Source organism: Pleurodeles waltl, chromosome 6 (genome assembly GCF_031143425.1).
Source record: "Pleurodeles waltl isolate 20211129_DDA chromosome 6, aPleWal1.hap1.20221129, whole genome shotgun sequence".
NCBI classification, from domain to species: domain Eukaryota; kingdom Metazoa; phylum Chordata; class Amphibia; order Caudata; family Salamandridae; genus Pleurodeles; species Pleurodeles waltl.
The window spans coordinates 1,401,301,516-1,401,322,910 of record NC_090445.1 but is presented as its reverse complement, the minus strand read 5'-3'; the positions used below and the strand labels follow the sequence as shown (position 1 = coordinate 1,401,322,910).

Genomic DNA, 21,395 nt, shown 5'->3' with positions numbered 1-21,395 from the left:
GGTTGGTCTGCAGTTGCTATTTTTGCCTTAAGAGAGTGAAAAGGATGAACTTTGCTGTGTATCCTGCTGGAGTCTCCAAGGACTTGGAGTAGAGTTTGGAAGTCTCAGGGACATCAAAGTCTTCAGTTTCAACTGCCTACAGCACTGGGAACTGTTTTGTGCTGTTCGAGAAGAAAAACCACTGCGCCGCCACCATCGACGCCCATGGCCTGTCTGTGACCTGCTGATGCCGCAAGGAGCCGCACTGTCCCGCTTCGCACCGTGACCCTGCTCTCACCGATGCCGTCATCTGACGCCGCCAGCAAGCCACTGATCGCACTGTGACCTGTGGGCACTGCACTCCGACATCGCCTTGCTCACACCACAGCCTGGGTATTCTCGACACCACCGTTCCTGCTGACACTGGGACATTTCTTGCACTGTGGCCTGTGGACACCGCTCGGGAGGTACATGAAGCACCACCCCATCCTGCACCGCAGCCCGAGTCCACCAGAGTAATCAACCAACATCCTGGTCTGCACCGCAACCCGTGGATGCCGCACGGAGCCCGTCCCACGCCACACCTCCAACTTGAGCCTACAGACAAAAGTGCTTCAGCAACGACAACGCCACTGCCTGCACCATGACCTGGTGACACCCCACGTCGCTCCGCCCTGCTTCACACCACAGCCCTGGTCTCACCGACGCCACTGGACGCCATCACCGAGCCGCTGTCTGCACAGTGACCTGTGGGCACCACACGTCGCATCGTCTTGCTCCGCACCGCAGCCCTCAAGCCTTCCACGCCAGCACTCTTGATTTCAGCAGCCCAGAATTTGATCCACAAATCATGTGACTTCAAGGGCCCCGCACCAAATCCGGAACCAACACCACCACACCGCTCTCCGAAGCTCATTGCAAGGATCACGATGCCGAGCAAATCCAAAGGTACTGTTTGAGGGTCTTCCTGACACCGTAGCTGGACCACAACCGGCCGGAACTGTTGGTTTTGTTGATCCAGACACCGTGGTTGCTCCAGGTGGAGCTATCGACTTCAAGGAACTGTATTTTTAAGTTAATTCTTGCAAAATTCATATATTTATTACTGTCTGTTGGATTTTTCTTGTTTTGGTCTTGTTTTATATAGATAAATATTGGCTATTTTTCTAAAACTGGTGTGGTGTCCTTGTATAGTGTTTTCACTGCGTTACTGTGTTCTACGTGCAAATGCTTTACACATTGCTTCTGAGAAGTCTGACTGCTCGTGCCAAGGTACCAAGGGGGTGAGCAGGGGTTATCTGAGCAGGTATATCCCTTATCTTAACTAGAGTGAGGGTCCCTACTTGGACAGGGTACAAATCGACTGGCAATAGAGACCCCATTTCTAACACATAGGTTCAGAAGAACGACCCATTCACTTAAAGAGGACTGCATTAATTTCCACTAAGGGGAAGGCCTTCTAACTAACGGAGGCAATTTTCTAAGAAAATCCAGGATATCCTGAATCACAGGAATGGAGAAGGAGGATCCCTGTGAAGGGAGACTTAGGGTAAGCAGTGATGACAGCCAAATGCACTCTGATGGAGGCGGAATCTAAACCACGCTTTGACAAATAAAGATAAAGCAGTACAGAATCTTCTTGCTGGATCTTGGCCTCACCTGCTTCCCGATACACCAGAAACAGAATCTGTTACATCTGAATGCACATGAAGACCTTGTGGAAAAACACTTGGCTTCTCTCAGACTAGCCATGCAATCGTCATGGAGCTTCAAGTTTTCATGCTGGGCAGATGGCTGCGCAGCGGTGAAGCTCCTGTGGCATCTTCCTCCAAACTGTGGAGATCGGCGGTCACCGCATACAGGAGCCTGCAGCAATAATGGAGCATTGAGGACAAGGGGGTTGGGAGGTTAGCCACGGTGGGCACATTACTGGGCCCAAGCACTGCTAACGCTGCGACATGCACCCAACAGCCTACACGCCTTGGAGGCCCTGAGACGACGGGGGCCTTGGGTGAGCCTAAGGCACAGGGCCTACGGGCAGCGGGGAGCCGCCTGAGGCGACGGTCGCTGGCCGCTCTCCCTCCCCCTACAGGACTAGACTGTGACCGGGGGAGCATTGTAGGCCTCCCTGGGACTGCGCATTGGTGGCTGCTGGACAGCGTGGCCTGGTGTTGCACCCGCTTCTGGTGTCCCAGCACCCATGGGGGCGACTGGTGGCGCGCTCCGCTGCTGGGAAGCCCTGACCTGGCTGCTGTCGTAGGGGCATATGGTCGCAGCGGGGGTGTTCGCTGTTGTCCTCTGCCTCACTGTTGAACTACCGGAGGTGGTTGCGCACATGCTGTGGGCTTGGCCAGCCCCAGAACAAGTACTGATGCTGCAATTCTCGTTTGGACATTCATGATTTGGGCCTGATCTGTCTCCACTACACACACCAGATACATTTCGCTATTGTTTGAGTCGCTTGGGCGCCCTGAATGATAGTTCTTTCCCCCAGCCTCCTTGGGCGCTGGAGTAAGTGACCTGCTGGCGCTTGGAGCCAATGCAGGTTGTCTGGTGAAGCAGTGGTGAGGCCCCGGGAGGCCATGGGCCGTAGTGACCATAAACAGCATAAGCTCCCCTTCAAAAAGAGACAGCCGGTGGACATGGCTACCACCCCGGCGGCATGATGGTGCAGCCCAGGATGATCTGGTGCAAGACCATGTGACTGGAGCAAAGGATATTCACCTGGAGCTCCAGGCTGCGTTCCGCGCCATTGGCACTAGGTTTGATCTACTTACCTCCAGATTGGATAACAAGGGAAGCAGGTTGGACAAACAGCAATCGCGCCCGTAGGGTGTGGAGGGTTGCATCTATGCTATTGACGACGACACAGCGAGGTTGAAAAAACGCCTCAAGAAAGTGGAGGGGAGGTTGAAAACTGGGGCTATTAAAAAAAAAAAAAGAGTATTTGGAGGCACGGGGCACCGTAACAACTTGCGCATAGCTGGAATCACGGAATCCACCAACCCTGGCTGGCTGGACTTGTTTATTGAGAACCTACTGACAGAGCTTCACATCCACCTTTGTGGTGGAACACACACCACACACCTTGGGACATCGCCTCGCTGCAAACCCCCCACCACGGCACCTAGTGCCTGCCGCCTGATCATCGCTCGCATTCTGAATTATAGGGACAGCGACACTGCCCTCCATTTGGCCAGAGAGAGGGGACCTTTGCAATACCAGAGTGTGGTGGTCTCCCTATTTCCTGACTTCACACCCACAGTGAAGAAAGCCAGGCAGAAATGTACTGGTGTACGTTATGGCATGCTATACTCAACTAGGCTGAGAGTTGAAGTGAATGGTAAACAGCGCTATTTCGACAACCCTAAGGGTGCCATGGCCTTCTGCAAGCAACACCCTGGGATCGGTGGATCGCCCTGTGGGTCTCCCCTTGAGCGCGACGGCCCGCCTGGCCTGCCTCAAGCATGGAACTATCTCCCCCTGACTAGATTGTGCTGGTTGATCCAGGGTCCTTATCTTGTTGCCTTAACAATAAATCTCCTGAGGTTACTTCTGAACAATGCAATGTTTCCACTCTGTAGCCTCTCCACAGATTGCATAGATAGACCGCCCACTCCTATTCCACTATGACATTCCTGCTACTGAACTGGGAGTTCTCCGTGGCTACGTTGTCATTCTCCCATGGTTTTATATCACCATATCTGTTATTTGTTGTAATGTTTTTTGGTTGGTGGCTATGTGGGTATCAGTTGGCATTTTTCGGCGGGGTTGGGGGGGGGGGGGCTAGGGATAGGGGGGGGGGGAACATGCGGTGCAAGTTGCTTACTTACAGGAGACTCATCTCCCCAATGGCGCTGTGCCCTCCTTTGCAACCATGTGGGGCCCACACCACTATTTTGCTAGCTACAGCACTTACTCCTGGGGGGGGGGGGGGGGTCATAAAACTGTACAGTTTAAGACAGGGGTGTTTGCATTTCCACACACCGGTATCTTAAGAGATATACGCAGAGAGCTGGCAGAGGTGACGGGGCAGCTTTCTGAGACTGAAAGTGAGACAGAACCCACCCAGAATCCTCCTCTACTGCACTGTCATAAGCTTCTGCTCAATGAGTTTGATACACTGGCAGACAGGGAGACGCAATACATGGGCAGGTACACTGAAGCACGTACATATGAATGCTCTTCATTCGCCATCCAGACAATTATCTTACTTCAATACTGAATGAAGTAAATCGTTTTGGAAAATTTTCCAGCTTTATATAATAATTTGTTCTTTGCGACACTCCGTAGCCTGGTCACTCGGTTGTTGTAGGCGAATAGACACCCACGCATTCGTTGGGAAGTCCTCACTCTTCCTTAGGAACTTGGAGGCCTTGGGGTTCCCCACTTCCAACTTTCTTATTTGGTGGTGCAATGTCAGTATACGTATCACTGGTTTCACCCTGATGCCCGCCTTTCATACTCCATCCCAGAGCGTGATTTGGCGGCCCCTGTGCCGCTGGGTGCCCTGCTGCCCAGGGGTGTTCCATTGCATTGTAGAGATATCATGGCCATTGCTACAACCAGCTGGACTTAGCGCAAACTTGCTCACCTACTTTGCTGTGATGCACTGTACTCCCCCGCACTGAAACTGATCAATAATCCTTTCATACCCATCACACAGAAGGCTCTGGTTCAGCACATGCTGCAGACCTTTCAACTTCATACCTTTGGAGACGTCTTCCCGGACGAACACATTTTCCCGCACTAAAGATTCCCATTTCACTGAAGCCACACAACTGCAGCATTTCATAATATGCCGACTGCAGTGTGCTCTGCGCGCACATTATCCCACATACCCGCTAGCGCTAGCCAAGTTTCCTCCACTCTCCTTGGTGGCTTCTGCGGACTTGGGGGCTAGATTGGTTTCTAAGCTATATTTAATGTGTATTAAGGCCCTTTCAGATCCAGATGCTGGGCTCAGGGAATCCTGGGAGAGGGATCTGGGACGCCCCTTACCCCAAAAAGTCTGGGAGGCATGCTGTACACAAAGTCGATTTGTCTCGCACAACCAGCACCACAAGCTTATCCACTTTAAATTCCTCAGAAGAGTCTACATTACCCCCAGTGATAAGGCCCATATCGACCCAGCTCACTCATCGGCCTGCCCCAAATGCCGAGCACCGACTGCAGACTTCCTACACATGTCACAGGCTTGCCCCAATATTAGTCGCTTTGGTGAGAGGTGCACGATCGCTTTTCAGTCATTGTGGGGTGGCCTCTCAGTCCTGACCCACTTACAGTCCTGCTCGGCTATACTGGTGAATTGCCAAAGTCCATTAGATGCCTCAATGCGATATTGCTCCTTTTGGCAAGGCGGGAAATGGCGCTCCGTGGAGGTCTAAGAATGCACCTTGCGCTGCCTTCTGGTTGGCCAGTTTCACCTACTGTGATACCCACCAGCAAAATGTACAACTCGCTCCAGCCAGTTTCGTGTAGAACTAGGGATATCTGGAAACCACTGAGGGACTATCTAAAAACAATTGCCGCTTCCTTGCTGGCCTCGCAGACTGACAGATGCAAATGCATGCAGATACCCACTTTATCCATGTTATTATCTACGCTTTGTCTCTTTTGGGCGTTAAATGGCCCACTGACTAACCAAATGCTTATAGTTATCACTACCATTGTATATGTCTTGCAATGATGGACTGTTGATCACATGTGATTTTGTTCTAGTGGATGGTACTGCACTGCAATGTGTTTCTTATATGGTTTGACTGAAAATGATAAATCAATTTTTTATTAAAAAAGTATTTATGCTGAAAGAATTTAGGAGCCTAGCCATGAAGCTTAGCAACGGAATGCTTGGTTAAAATATGTCACCCAACACTCTACATAAAAGGCTGGGCCTGAGCAGCAGCCCCTTGCAAGGAAGAAGGGACATCTGAAGAAGGATCACATAAAACCAAGAGCGTGGCCAATCTTGCAGTGATAAGTATCACTTTTGCTATGCTGAGTCTCAACTTTGTATTCACCCTTCAGAGAATTTGGATCGGAAGAAAAGTGAAGTGAAAACCATCTTTATTAGCTCCACGAAAGTGCATTCCCCATGAACCTAGGGGCGTAAGCAATGATCGTGTGTATTTTGTGGTTGCACAATGATTGTGTGTATTTTGTGATGCAAATGAAGTCTTCTTGGTTGTTCCCAGTAGGAAATGTCGGCCTGTTTTTCATTTAAAACCCTTTCTGACAACTGGTGACTTAGTTCACATGTCTTTGTGTTTTGCGCCCCTTGAAGCAAGTTGGCTGCCTCTTGCCAAAGGATATTGCTGACTTTTTTTTTTAGCTTCCTGCTAGGGCAACCTGGACTTTGTACCTCCTTGCTTGTTCATGGTTAAAATATTGACCTTCTGAAGCAAAAAACTGCCTGTCTTGAGCACCAATAGGAAAGGTTTTAGCACCAGGCATACAGCCCACAACTCCAGCATGTTAATAAGACACCTTTTTTTCAAATGAGACAAACGTCTGAGTCTTCAGCCTGCCCATGTGTGGTCCCCAGTCCTCCGCAGAAGCATCTGTTAATAGTGTTTGTAAATGCAATGGAGGACAAGGGGGTCCTCAAACAGTAGCGTCCTCTTGCCCCACCACCACAAGGTCTGTAAGGCATGTGACAACAGCTGCACTTTGTCATTCCAGTTTCCCAACTTCAGGTAACACTGATCATTTAAATATTCTTGCAGGGGCCTCATATGTAACTGTTCATCCCAGATTAGGGAGATGCAAAAAGTCATTTCGCCTTAGGGTAAAGACACCTGATGGACTGAAGGAAACTGAAGTGGCTGAAGGCACTTGGGTCTTATTGACAGGACCCTGTACTGAGAAAGAGTACGTTTTTCACTTTCCATGTCTAGAATTGCACCCAAGTATGACACTGTTTGTGCGGGTATTTACAACAATTTCTTAACATTCAGTTAAAGACTCAACTTAAAGGTTATGGGCCTAATTTAGACTTTGATGGACAGGGTACTCCGTCGCAAACCTCATAAGTTTTCTGCCCACACCTTCATTTAGAGATGGACAGACCTAACGCAGTCCTTCCAAGAAGCTCCCATTTTCTCGGTCAACCGAATACTTCCTCCGACAGCCCTATGTGGTAGGAGCCATTGGAGGAAGGTCATTACACTTCCTATTATATCTAGGGTGGATGGTGTAAAACCTTTTTTTCCTCCCTGTCCCTCACAGCGAGTTTAATAGGAAAAAAACTATAACGAATCCCACACCCTGAGAAAAAACTGATAGGATGTGGGGATCATTGGTCTTTTGTTTTATTTTAAAGAGAAACCCCCACTCTGGGAGCTTGATCTTTAAAGACTACATTTAAAGAAACCATTTGTAGGTGGTTCAGTTCAATGTACAGAGATAACCACTAGGCTGGCAGTTATCCATGAATTTGGCAGGGGGTAGTTAATCAGGCGGGCGCAGGCAATGTCCTCAACAACCCTGACAGACTGTCATGACCACACCAAACTCTAATTCAGTGCCAACTACAAGTTCTGAAGAAGCTTTGGATGAGAGGAAGCCTTGGGCAACAAATCGTCCAAGTAAGGGTAAATAAAAACACTCTTGCTACGAAGAAAAGCTTAACTACTGCTACAACCTTTTAAAAAGCTCTATTAGCAGACTTGAGACCAAAGGGAAGCCCTTTTTACTCATAATGCTTCTTTCTAATTTTGAATCTTAAGAAAATTAGGTGGCTCTTGCATATGGGTATATGAAAACAGACATGCTGCAAATCAAAAGTGTGCATCAAATCGCTTTGCTGAAGATGTGGATAAATCTGATAAGCATCCTGATTTTTTCTCTTTTCACTTTTCCGTCCATCTATTTACCTCTAAAAGGCAATTGAAATCTTCTTAAGGACCTTTCTTCTTGATCTGAATTAACAGGAGGAAACTCCTTTGTTCCACTGATGTCTTTGTAGCTCTTCTATTGCACCTTTATCTCGAAGAGTAAGGGTCTCCTGAGTCATGCAACCCAACACTGCAGGATTTAAACTCCTATAAGCCATTTGAGGGGAGTGCAGGAAAATCTGATTTAGTACAGATTCTGCACAATATTTATCACCCACTGACCATATGTGATTTCCCTTCATTATGGAAGATAATTCGAAATACTCATATCCACTGGAGTTCTGGTTGCTGGAGGTAGCACAACTGAGTCATTGCTTTACCTCAGTGAGAGGCTGCTGGCCACCACCACTCCTCTAGATAACACTTTTGCGAAGGGCTATTCCTGTTCTTTCTGATCCTGGCTGTCATGTCTCCAAAAGGTAAAGGGTGAGTGCTTGCTTTTAACATATGATTTGAGCAGTTCCCATGGAAATTTGTCTCCTCCAGTACAACACATCTAAATGTCTCTGCCCTGGTCTTCCTTTTCTGGATTTCCTCATCTACATGAAAGACCAAAAAAGAGATGAAACATCAAAAAGTAATTCAAGCACCTTTCACTGCCTGAGGAGACAAAGTAGTAAGCCTAAGCCAGAAATAGCATCTGAAAAAGAGTTGCTATGACATGCATCCTCTGTGGTCAAACCAGGTGAGTCTGTTCCTACCCACATCAGGTTGTTATAAGTCAGTATTCCATCCTGTATTCTTTCCAGAAAGTCCTCCATTCTCCCTCTGGGAAGGAACACCAAACACTTGCTTGTCAGGTCCCACAGACCGAAATCAAAGTGTTTCAAAAGGAAGAGGAACTGGTTCTTTTCACTACACCAGACAAAAGGCGTAATTTAGAGACTGGCGGACAGGTTACTCTGTCACAATGGTGACAGATATCCCATCCACCGAAATCTAAATCCCACAGGATGTAATGGGATTCTGATTTCGGCAGACAGGATATCCATAACCGTTGTGACGGATTAACCGGTCTGCCAATACCTAAATCAGGCCCAAAGTCTGGCATACTTTCCGTCTCCACACATTTTATTTTCTTCTCCCATTTTCTGGTTGAATAGAGTAAGTTGATCAAACTGCATTATATCTCTTCCTGGCGGGAGCTCTAGGACTAAGAAATCAGCAGGAACTACCTTGTTCAAGAGCTTGGGATCTGAGACAGCTGTTCCAAACTTCTTTTGCAGATGATGTTTAACAGCTCAGACAAAGTCAAGCTTAACAAAAGTATCTGTCATGGGTTCCAGCAGAACAGGAACAAGTAGAACTATGGGACACGCGTGCAGTTTTGTTAGGATTACCTAAACAAAAATTGATGGGTTAACCTCTGGTGTTTTGATGTGTGGATTAAAGTTCCTCACAGCTCTTTAACTGCTCATAGAAAGCCACCAGATCATCATAGGAGAGGTCCTCAATGGAACAGACTCCGGAGAAACTGGAAAAAGTTCCTGCCAAGCAGATGAACCATCCGAGTCAGAGTCCTGAGGTAAATACTTTGCTATCTCCCTCTTCCGGGAAAGGATGATTCACATCAGTAGTCAGCATGACATCTATCTGCGGCTGGATTCTTAAGTTCTCCATGTCTTTGCGTGAACACCCAAATAAGGAAACATGTTTGGACCCATAGCACTGTTCACTTGGTGATCTCGTGAGATGCAGGTGGACGAAGTGTTCTTCAGGTCATAGTTGAACAAGGACTTCCAAGAAGAGATGAGGAGGAGGATGTGAATAAATACTTAAAATCGATAAATGGGTATCCCTGGAAATAAGCTCCTTCAATGTCTCCCTCCTGCTTCTCAAAAGTCAAGCGCCTTGACAATAAGCACATCGATATCAACCAGAATTGGGAGTGCTGATGATTAGTTGCTGACAGAAGCGGCCTCCTGGGAAGACGAGTGGGCCAAATGGAGGTCTCTACCCTTTGCCCCCAAAGCAGAAACAGAAGTAGGTGGTCAAGTTCTGAGCCAACTTTCCACCCTCTTAGCTATAATACTATTGTATAGTAAATGATGGAGCATGAGGCAGAAAGACAGCGGACATGTTACCTAAATACGCATTAATTTGTCAAAAAGCATAAGCATAGGCATGCAGCCTTGGGAGGTATGGGAGATGAAACACCACTAGTTAAAATCCAGAAAAAAAACACTATTTCCACAGAAAAAGCTATAAAAACAAAGATAATGTTCTCAGACACTGAATGAAGCTAAAACCCCTCAAATATGTGGTGTTACTAGCCAACAGCTTTGGGTATAGCAAGAAAGTCTCAGGACCTTCCTGACAGATCGGAAAAAAAAACCAGAATTGTCAGATTAACCCACTAATTTACATGACAGGATAGTGCAATATAGTTAATGTGTGTGTCATTGGCAATGACACTGTTCCTAGAGTGGTTTGCTCAGCCAAACATACCGTTTTTGTATTATATTTTGTCTAATTGGAAAAAATAATATAAAAACAGTAAACACTGCATTTCTTTGGCATGTGTTCTATTTATTTTTGCTTGAATGTAAAACACGAACAAAAATTAAAAATGTATGTTCCGGGATTCGGCACACATGGAGAGATATTCTACCTTTTATGGAAATCAGAGAGAATCCTATGAAAAAGATCTGTACCTACAAAAGCTAAACTGGATGACTGAGCAGACCCAATCGGGACTCCCTTTAAAAAAAACAGTAAGAAAAATCTAAGGTATGGTGGTATTTAAAGCAGCAAAGTTTGGTGCACTTTCACCTCAATGGCTGACGTTTGGGCCTTTTCAAACGAGGTGACTACTACTAAAGTGACAGTGGTTACGGCTTTGCAAGCGTGTTAATGTTTGCTGCAATTTTACAGTTACAGTAAGAAGCACTGATTGACGATGGGGAATGACTCCAGCATATGAATCTATTAAAGATCTAATGGTGAAGAAAATGAAAATAAATGTAACGCAACCAAATGTGAGCACCAAAAGACAGAGAAGCACAGATAGCATCCGAAGATGGCTATGTTCACAAAGTGACAGAATCCGTCCCCAGGTACCTACATCTTTTTTTTCTGCAGAGCTGAGACATAGGAAGGTGGCAAAATAAAACAGGAAAATAGTTTCCCACCAGAACCCTGCTATGGACATTTTCCTCCAGCACCCTGCTATGGGCACTTTTTTAGAAGCATACTATCTGGTGACTCCATAGTCTTCAGGGGGATAAAACTCACAGCAATCATACTAATATTCCCCCCATATGAATACCATGGCTTTCAATCTTTGGATAAACAGCACTCCAAAGTGGTCATTTAGCCGCATTTGATCTATATTGATATAAAAACATGAAGAAAATAAGCTTGGCCTAATTACATTTTAAGAACTATGCAACATCAGGTAAAAAAGCAAAGTGGTGCACCAATACAAAAATGAAATACTCAATAGTATACAAGAAACTCTGAGATTAATACAACACAAAGTGTAAGGACACACACATTATCTACCTTGGGAATTGGTGAGTAGTATTCTCCCCAAATCAACTACCACCAACACTGGGTTCTGGAATTTGAAATCATCAGGAAAGATAACCTGGGGAGCTGAGATAGCAAGACTTACAGTCCAACGTTTACTGTTTTCCTGAAATACAACCACAATAAGACATTTAGAGACATTTTGACAACGGAATGAAATGTTTGTTTATTTGTAGTCTTGGTTTTGTATTGTAAGAATCTTCAAAGTAGTCATATATATCTCACAATAACTCCCTATCCGGTACCAGGACATGTCATATCAATCTAAATGCCCATATATCAACAAAGAGGATGAAGGTTCTAACATGTTGCGATGTTGAGAAGAATGCTCACAGAGCTTATAACAAGCATGATTTTCCAAATCTTAGATGGTTTGTTAAACCAAAAACCTTTCTCAAAGCTACAATGCAGCACTCAACAACTGCTGTCCAGATGTCTACGTAAGGAGAAAAAGTGCAGAAAGACAGGCTTACACTAGAAGAGTTCAACAAGCATTGGCAAAGCTAAAAGATCTCACCTGTGCAAAATCTTTTGACTTTGTAAATGTGTTTCAGCCTTGTCGTATAGTATCTATTGTCAAGCACTATGAGGATTTCCAGAGAAATCTGCAAAACACCCTAAATCCTCTATAAAGTCGTCCTCTCACAATTTAGATAGATCTAGAAAAACGTATATGTTTGCTTCTTCTGTGTCTAGCTGAATTTAGCAGTTTTGTTTTCTAAAAGTCCTTTACTGGAAATCTGACACAATTTTAGCCTTGTGAGTACCACAAATACATTTATTTTTCATACACAGTCCGGTGAACAAAATCCCAGTAGACGCAGACCAAAGCACATACTGTAATCAATGGTGTAAATATCAGGGCAAATAAAACGGCCCTGCCATAAACGGTCCTCACCCCCTCCCCATCCTCTGGCGCAGGTCTTGCTCTGACATCTGCTCATGGCGTTAATCACTCTCTAAGAGACAGGGAGAGTGAATGGTGGCAAAGGAACAGCTCGGCAGGAAGGGAGCAGAAAGCAAACAAGGCAGGCAGGGACTGTAAGACAAATATGGGTGAGGGCATACGTGGAGGCAAGAGAGCGCTGCGGGGACTGTCTGCACGCTAACAACCGCTAGAAAGAGGATTGGTTGAGAGCAGGAAGACGCAGCTTAAATAAGGCTGTGGTAGAATGTAGGCCTGAGAGGCAGAGTACAGTGACAAAGTGCGAAAAGGAACAGTGAGTAGGAGCAGAAGAGCCAGAAGACCGGTAGGAGTGATTGATTAGATGTATTGTTTGTGCCTATTTATGCCTATTTTGGATATTTCGCTCACGTTCTACAGTCTAATGGTTGTGTTAAATTAATAGGTAGGAAATGGACCATGACAGGATAAACTTTTCACGCCTCAGATGCAGTTAAAAAATTAAAAATAATAGTGATAATTTATGGGAAATAGCAGTCAATAGGTCCTTGTTTTAAAAAAAAGAAAAAAAAAGCGTAGGGTGTCTTGAAGAAGGGAGACAGCAGTTCTCACAACAAAAGGCGAGTAAAGAATGTGGCAGAACTGCTGACTTCATAACTGGGGAACTGACTTCATAACTGGGAAACAAGGTTAGATTCTCGGAGTTGGCTCATAGAATATCTTTGACCAGCTCTTAAAAAAGACATTGTCCTGTTGAACCTGCTTCGGGTAGCCTGCATGCCGTCTTTCCATGTTTGTTATGAGATGATGAAAAGAGCTCTATTGTTCCATTGCCCCATTCTGTGAAAATTCGGTGAAGAATGCCAGTGTACCAAACCTATTAGTGATTTTCCTTATAAAATCGGCCCAGGAAATCTGACAGCTGTGTAACATTTTTGCCAAGTGGTTTGCCTTTATTGATAGGCTCCAGAACAAGGCCCACAACCAAATCTTCTGTGATTTTAGAGATAGTGATTTTGAGGCCAAGTTTGTTTTATTTTGAGCCCCCGTTTGTTTGGGCAGTGCATAGTCGGTGTGTTGTCCAATTGAATTAGAATCTTGCTCGTCATCAGAGACGTTAGGAAAGACCTAAGAATCAAGTGGAGGGCACAGAATTCCAGCTAATTTATGTAGTAGGAACTCTCCTTCTCTGACCAACGACCTTGCAAAGATAAAGCTCCAAGATGAGTTTACCACCCAGCACAAAGAGACATACTAGTCACAATCATATGGATTGGAAGTCACAGCTGAAGACCGACACCTTGGAGCAGATTCGTTTTTCTGCACCAAGACAAAAGAAAATATGTTGCCATTCCTAAGTTGCAAAGTGTGCTGACCCAGTACTCCTCCTCCAGAGACCACTGGCTCTTTACACACTGTTGGAGAGGCCTAATGTAGTTTTGCTTTCAGAACAATATAAATGCAAGAAGAAATTTACCCTAGATATAAAGAGATTATTTGGGATGAAGGACTGATTTCAGGAGCAGCATCTGAAATTTCTCCCAGATTTATAACACATTCTCCACTGAAAGAAACACTTTTCCTTGTAATCTGTTTAAAGTTGCTGCAACATAAACTACAACTTTTTCAGGGATGTTACCGATTTCTGAATGCACATATCAGACAATTGTTTAAGTAAGGGTTAATTAATGTTCCTTGGCATTGAAGATCGTATGTCGTGCATTTCGAAAAAGTTTAAGGGGCACATTTTAGACCAAGTGGACGCACTACACATTGGTAGTGTTATGCTACTACTATAAACTTAAGGTACTTCCTGTGCTTTTTTGCTGTGGGAATGTGGAAGCAGGTGTCTTTTAGATCTACACTGCAGAATCAATCTCCTTGCCGAAGGTAAGGGAAACTTATATTAAGGACTAGCATATGAAATGGTTCCTTCTTGATTCAGTCGCCGGACACAACAGTAGATGGCAGGAGTATGCAGAGCATGTGAATCTACAGCACTACATGACACGAACAGATGCTTACTGGGTAAGTAACATTTTCTGTTCTATGGCATGTGTGGCTGTAGAAAAACGTGCTCTGCGCAGACTTTAAAGCAGTCCCTCCATAAAAGCAGTGGCTAGCCTGTGGGAGGCGGAGTTGACACAGCTTTACCTACATCGGCTTGCTGACATGCTAGTACATCCACACAGTAATGCTTTGTAAATGTATGCGGTGTAGGCCATGTAGCTGCCTTACCAATGTAAGCTTTCAGTATGTTGCCAAGGAAAGCCATAGTGTCTCCTTTTTTCCTAACAGATTGTGCTCTAGGAGTATCAGATAACTGTCTCTTTGCTTTAGCACAGCAAGTTTGTATACACTTTACTACCCATCTAGCTATGTTGTTTTTCGATATTGGACTGCCTTTGTGAGGTAGTGAAAAAAGCTACACAGAGTTGTTTAGTTTTCCTAAAGTCTTTGCTTCTGTCAATGTGAAGCACAAGTGCTTGTTTAAGATCTAAAGCGTGGAGGGCTCTTTCGGCAACTGAGACAGGCAGTGGAAAGAAGACTGCTAGCTCAATGGATTAGTTGATATGGTCCTGGGAAACCACTTTGGGTTTGTGCAAAGGATCATTTGTCTCTAGGAATTTGGAAGAAAGATTTTTCCAAGGTTAGGACCTGGAGCTCACTAACACATCTGCGTGATGTGATAGCGACTAAGAACGCCATTTTCCAAGAAAGCTACTGAAGCGGACATAAATGAAGTAGCTCAAAAGGAGGGCCGCATGAGCCTGGTAAGCACAATGTTGAGGTTCCAGGATGGTGCAGGAGGCACTCTCGGTGGAATAACCCCTTTACGGCATTCCATTAAAACTTTGATGACTGGGATTTTGAACGAGGAAGTAAGTTGTTTGTTCTGTAGATATGCACCTATAGCTGCAAGATGTAAGCGAATGGAAGCGTAAGCTAAATTTGCTTTCTGTAAATGGAGCAAATAAACAACAATGTCTTCTTGGATAGTAGTCTTATCGGGATTAATATGTTTGGGTTGGCAGTAGCATACAAAACATTTCCATTTTGCAGCATAACATGCGCTGGTTGTGGGTCTACGAGCTTTCCTGAGAATGTTCATACATTCTGCAGGCAATCCTAAGTAACCAAAATCTATGACCTCAGGAGCCAAATCACAAGGTTGAGTCACTTGGGGTCTGGATGTCTGATCTGGCCTTGATTCTGAGTGAGAAGGTCCATCCTGTTGGGGAGCTTCTCGTGGGAATCTACTGAGATGTCCATAAGTGTGGTCAACCATTCCTGGCACACCCAAATAGAAGCTACAAGGATCATGGTGAGAGAAGTCTGCCTGATCCTCCGAACCAGAAGCAGAATGAGAGGGAAAGGTGGAAAAGCATAAGCAAATATCCCTGACCAGGTCATCCATAAAGCGTTGCCCTTGGATAGACGGTGTGGGTATCCGGAGGCAAAGTTTGGGCATTTTGCGTTTTCTGCTTTGGAGAAAAGGTCTATTTGAGGAGTCCTCCACTTTAGGAAGTTTTTGATGGACTTGTGGTTGGAGTTCCTATTCGTGGACTTGTTGTCCCATCCTGCTGAGCTGGTCTGCAAAGTCGCTGACCGTCCCTGGGAGATACTCTGCCACTAGGTGAATGTGGTGGTGGAGAGCCCACTTCCATATTGTGTGAGAGAGTTGTGACAATTGAGACAACAGTGTCCCTCCCTTGTTTCTGTATGTACTACAAGGCTGTCATGTTGCCCATGCGGACAAAGACAACCTTGTGAGAGAGGTGATGAAGAAATGCTTCCAGGTCTAGAACTACTGCCTGAAGTTTGAGGTGAGTGATATGTATAGATTGGAGCCTGAGATCCCAAAGGCCCTGTACTGTGAGCTGTTGAAGGTGAGCGCCACAACCAGTCAGTGATGCATCTGTGGTTGAAATGATCTAAGTCACAGGGCCCAAAAAAGGCCGGCTTTTATACAGGTTGGTGGAGTTTCACAAATGCAGAGAGCGGTGAGTATGGTGGTCTAATAACACTAGATCTTCTAGGTGACTGAGACCACTGACGAGACAGACGCTGCTGTACGGGACACATGTGGAATCTGGCATGGGGAACGATGGCAATGCAGGAAGCCATCATCCCTAACAGCTGCATGAAAGTTCTGACGGTGTATATATACGAATCTCCTGAAACTGGGGGGAGAAGAGATTGAAAACTGTGGACCTGGGCCGGTTTGGGGTATGCTAGACCCAACTCTGCATTTAGGATAGCTCCTAGATAGGGCTGTATCTAAAGAGGTGGGATTTGACAAAGTTGATTGTGAATCCCAGCGTATGAAGCAGGTCCACTGTCAAGAGTGTGATATTGGCACTGGGGCAGTGTGCTGGTTTTGATGAGCCGGTCATCTAAGTAAGGGAACACATATATCCGCTGTCTTCTGAGATGTGCTGTGACCACGGTTAGGCATTTGGTGTATACCATGGGAGCAGTTATGATCTTGAAAGGTAGGTCTTTGAACTGATTCTGTTTGACTGCAACCATGAATCTTGGGTATTTTCGGTGTGCAGGTTGGATGGGGATATGGAAGTAGCCGTCCTTTAGAACTAGGGCCATCATAAAGTTGCCTTGTTGTTGAAGAGTAATCATTTGAAACTGTTCTAAGAGAATGCAGTGGATTAATGGTCTGAGGTCTAGAATAGGCCTGACAGAGCCATCTTTTTTAAAAATGAGGAACTATAGGGACTATACCCCTGATCCCTGGTGTTGAAAGGGAACAGGTTTAATGGCCCCTTTGAGGAAAGGGGGATTGAACCTTTTGATTGAGAAAGGCGAAGTTCTCATGGGATAGTCTGTGAAAGAGAGGGGAAACGTTTAGTGGACCGGTCATGAGCTCCAGACAATACCCATGTTGGATAATGGAAAGAACCCACTGGACTGTAGTGATGTTGACCCATTCTGGATGAAAATTCTGGAGTCGTCCTTCAACAGGCGTGGAATAGGCAGAGGGAAGACTGAAGTAGTGACTAAATTGCAGTAGAGGTAGAGCCTCGGGAGGCGGCATTCTTAACTCTGCCTTTGTTGTTATTGCCTCTGTAAGACCCCTTAAAGAAGCCCCTAGAATAGGAGGCTGAAGGCTGTCTGGGCTGGGAGGTAGATGCCTCTGAGGATGTGGATCTGTAATCTCCTCTGAAGGTGAGGCAACGAAAAGTGCCCCTGTGTGTGGGGACTGTAGGACGCCCTTGGCTTTTGCTGTGTCTGTGTCTTTTTTCAGCTTTTCAAGGGTAGAATCCACTTAAGGGCCGAAAAGAGGCTCCTTATAAAAAGGCATGTTGCTCGCCCTCTGGTGTGAAACCAGAGCATCGAAGCTACATGTGCCTCCTCATCAAGACACACATATTAATGTTGCATGCACTGTATCTGTGGCGTTTAGGGCATAGCGTTTGGAGTTATTAGTAGTGGTTTGCCCCTCAGCAACAATTTGTTGCCCTCTTTTGTGTTGCTCTTCTGGGGGAAATGGGAGGAGCTGCTCCATTTCATTTAATGCTACTAAGGCCGGTAAATTGGCGTCACCTCAATGATTAGTTGCCTGTGGAGCTACCCTTTTGCCGGCATCATCCAACTTCTTACTCTACTTGTCAGGAGGAGGAGGAGAGTCCCCTATGGCCTGGCTACTGGCAACTTTTCGTGCAGTGGTATTTACTAAAGAGTCTGGAGGGGCCTGTACCTTAATGCATAACAGATCTGAGGGAGCAGGCTCATATTTTTGTATCTACTCTAGGGGTGATTACCCTTGAGCAGACAGGCTCTTTAAAAATGTCTTCAAGCAGGACGAAGCATGCCAGGGAGCATAGCTAGAAACAGGACATCCCTCTGGGTAAGAGTAAGGGTCTCAAACAGGAAGTCCTGTTCATTGGGGGTCCCTGTGCTGCTCTACACTGTGGGAAGCAGCTGTCTTTGCCACTACCTGCTGGGAGGATGTACTATCCTCTGGTGGTGAGGGGCATGCGGGGTACAAATCTGGGTCACTGCTCAATATGGGGTCACAGTCATATGTGTCCCACCCAAATCTTTCCCAGTATATACAGTAGGTAAGGTAGGTGGATGAGGAGGGGAGGGTGGTGGAGGAGAAGGGAGTGGAGGAGGTGGAGAAGGTGGATTAGGAGGAGTAAGAAAAGAAGACTTGTGAGGTGTGCCGGTAGCCTTTTCCTTCATTGTCTTCTTTGGAGATGGAGAGGTGTCCAAAGCTTCTTGTAGGGACCGTTTCCTCTTGAAAAGTACAGGGGGAGATGCAATAATGTGCCCTGCACCCGGTTGTATATGGAACCAGAACTAACAAGCGTCCATGGTCTCCAAAATGGTTATCACAGCTGAAGGAGTTGCTGAAGTCTGGCTAGTATTTGTGCTCTAATGTTCTCGGTTCTGTGGTTTTCGGCACCGAAGATTCTGGTCAGTGTGATTTGGTCAGCACCGAAGCAAAGGTGGTAGTTGGTCTGCTGGGAGCGCAAGTACTCGGAGTCAAAGTGTGGATTGAGATGGCAACATGTCTCGGACCGAGGTGCCACAGGTCGTAGATGTTTTGGTCTTCGCTATTTTGGGAGCCAAGCTAGAGGGAGGGACAGCCAAAACGTTTTTTCGGATCCGGCCATGGCCTGGTGGCAGTTGCAGTCTGGCAACCTCTGCAAGGGGCTTAGGGTGGGCAGGAGGAGCCACAGTACTCACGGGTTGCACAGATGTTACTTTGTGGCTTTCGCTATCCGACTACACGCCGGAGTCTTGGATCGAAAAGGCCTCCTCTTATTCTGGCACCTCCTGTTTATGTTCCTTCCCAAAGCTGTCCAGGGTGACCTCCAGAATCTTATGCGCCAACTCCAACTGACTAGCTCTTTGGTCCCGAAGGGTTTTGTTCGACTGGAAGGATTTTCAGTTATCGCAGGTAGTTTTATGGTGAGCGGGGGGAGGCACAAGCTACACACCACAGGTTGGTCAGTGGAGGGGAATTTTGCATGGCACAGAGGACAGAAATGAAACAGTGTTCATTCCATCAGCTCAGCATAATGGTCGGTGACGCATGGTGAGGTAGGCCCAAAACTGACGAGGACGCCCACCTAACACAAACAGAAATGCGCGACCGAGAAACATTACAGTTGATGAAGAGAGGATGGAAAGAAAGACTGCGAACTGGAGCAAGTGGAAAGACGAAGCGAAGATACACACGTCCAAACCAGACAGCAGAGAGAAAACAGCCTAACAAAGTAGTCAGTGTCCACGTGCAGCATAACCAAGGAGGACCTTGACTCAAAAATGCTTCTTTGAAGAAAACAACTTGCAACACTCCGGACCCAACACTAGACAGCAGGAGCATGCTTTTCTACAGCCACACATGCCAATGAACATATATTTATACGTAAAATGTTACTTACCAGTAGACGTCTGCTCACGGCATGTAGTGCTGTAGAGTGACATGCTCTACATTATACTGCCATCTAGTGTTGCTTTTCTTCGAGAAGTGTTTTCAAGTTACCGGATCGAGCAGCTCCTCCTTCACAGTGATACTGCGCATGGGCATTGAGTCCTTTGTTAGATTGTCTTCCCGCAGGTGGGTGGGTAAGAGAATGTAAGAGGAGTGTAGAAAAGAATATGTCCATGCAAGTATAAGTATCCATGAACAATTATATACAAATATAGAATAACTGGAAGGGTTACAGGCTTCCAGGGAGGATGCATGTGAATCTATAGCACTACATGCCACAAACAGATGTCTACTGGTAAGTAAAATTTTCCATTCGATGGCATGTGTGGACGTAGATACACATGTTCTGCATTGAATGTAAAGGAGTCCCTCTTAAAGAAGCAGTGCCTAGCCTGTGGGAGTTGCAGTTGTTTGAAACAAAGTGTTCGACCGCTTGTCGATGCGCTTGTACATATACACAATAGTGTTATGTAAATGTGTGTGGCGTAGACCAAGTAGCTGCTTTGCAAATTTCAGCAGAGGGGATGTTTTGCAAAAATGCCGTAGTTACACCTTTTTTTCCCTTGTGGTATGTGCTTTAGGACTAAGTGTTAATTCTCTTTTGGCTTTAGCATAACATATTTATATACATTTTACACTCCATCTAGCTATGCTGTTCTTTCTAATAGGATTTCCTTTGTGAGGAGCTGAAAAAGCTACAAAAAGCCATTTAGTTTTCCTGAATTGTTTAGTCCTGTCAATGTAATATATGAGCCACCTTTTAACATCTAAGGTGTGGAGTGATCTTTCTGCCACGGAGTCAGGTTGTGGAAAGAAAATCGGTAACCCAATGGTTTGATTAATGTGGAATTGTGAGATAACCTTTGGTAGGAACTTTGGGTTTCTACAGAGCACTAATTTGTCCTTATGTATCTGAAAGAAAGTTTCTTATAGTGTTAAGGCCTGTAGCTCATTAACAGATCTAAGTGATGTAATAGCGACTAAAAAAAGCCACTTTGTAAGAAAGGAATTATATGGGACAAGAGTGAACAGGCTCAAAAGGAGGGCCCATGGGCTGAGTGAGCACAATATTAAGATACCAGGATGGTACTTGGGGCAGTCTGGGTGGAATCACTATTTTAAGACCATGAGTGCTTTAATAACTGGTATTTTGAAAAATGAAATATATTGTCTGTTTTGTAAGTACACTGCAATGGCAGCTAGGTGTAGTCAAATTGATGTGTAAGCGAGGTCTGTTTTTTGCAGGTGAAGCAAATAACAAATGTTTTGCATTGATGGTTTTAAGGTTTGGTTTTTATGTGTTTGGACTAAGAACAGCAGACAAAATGTTTCCATTTTGCCGCATAGCAGGCTCTCGTTGTTAGTCTATGTCCCTGATTCAAAACATCCATACATTCTGAGGGTAACTGTAGATAACCAAACTCTATGACATTAGGAGCCATATCGCAAGGATGAGTGATTTTGGATCTGGATGTCTGATTTGTCCGAGATTCTGTGTGAGAAGCTTCGACTTGTTGGGGAGTCTCGTGTGAGGTACTATGGAGAGATCTAGTGGTGTTGTAAACCATGGTTGGCGAGCCCAGGTGGGGGCTACATGTATCATCTTGAGAGAAGTTTGAGTTTG

General features: G+C 45.5%; 1 protein-coding gene across 2 annotated transcripts in view; it reads right to left on the bottom strand.

The window, feature by feature from the left end:
- Positions 1 to 21,395, bottom strand: part of VPS13D (vacuolar protein sorting 13 homolog D) — a 2,230,750-nt gene that overhangs the window by 1,877,796 nt on the left and 331,559 nt on the right. For both annotated transcript variants that reach the window (XM_069240741.1, XM_069240742.1), the window contains exon 18: positions 11,379 to 11,511. In XM_069240741.1, the coding sequence (XP_069096842.1) occupies positions 11,379 to 11,511 (133 nt within the window). The remainder of the gene's footprint in view (positions 1 to 11,378; positions 11,512 to 21,395) is intronic.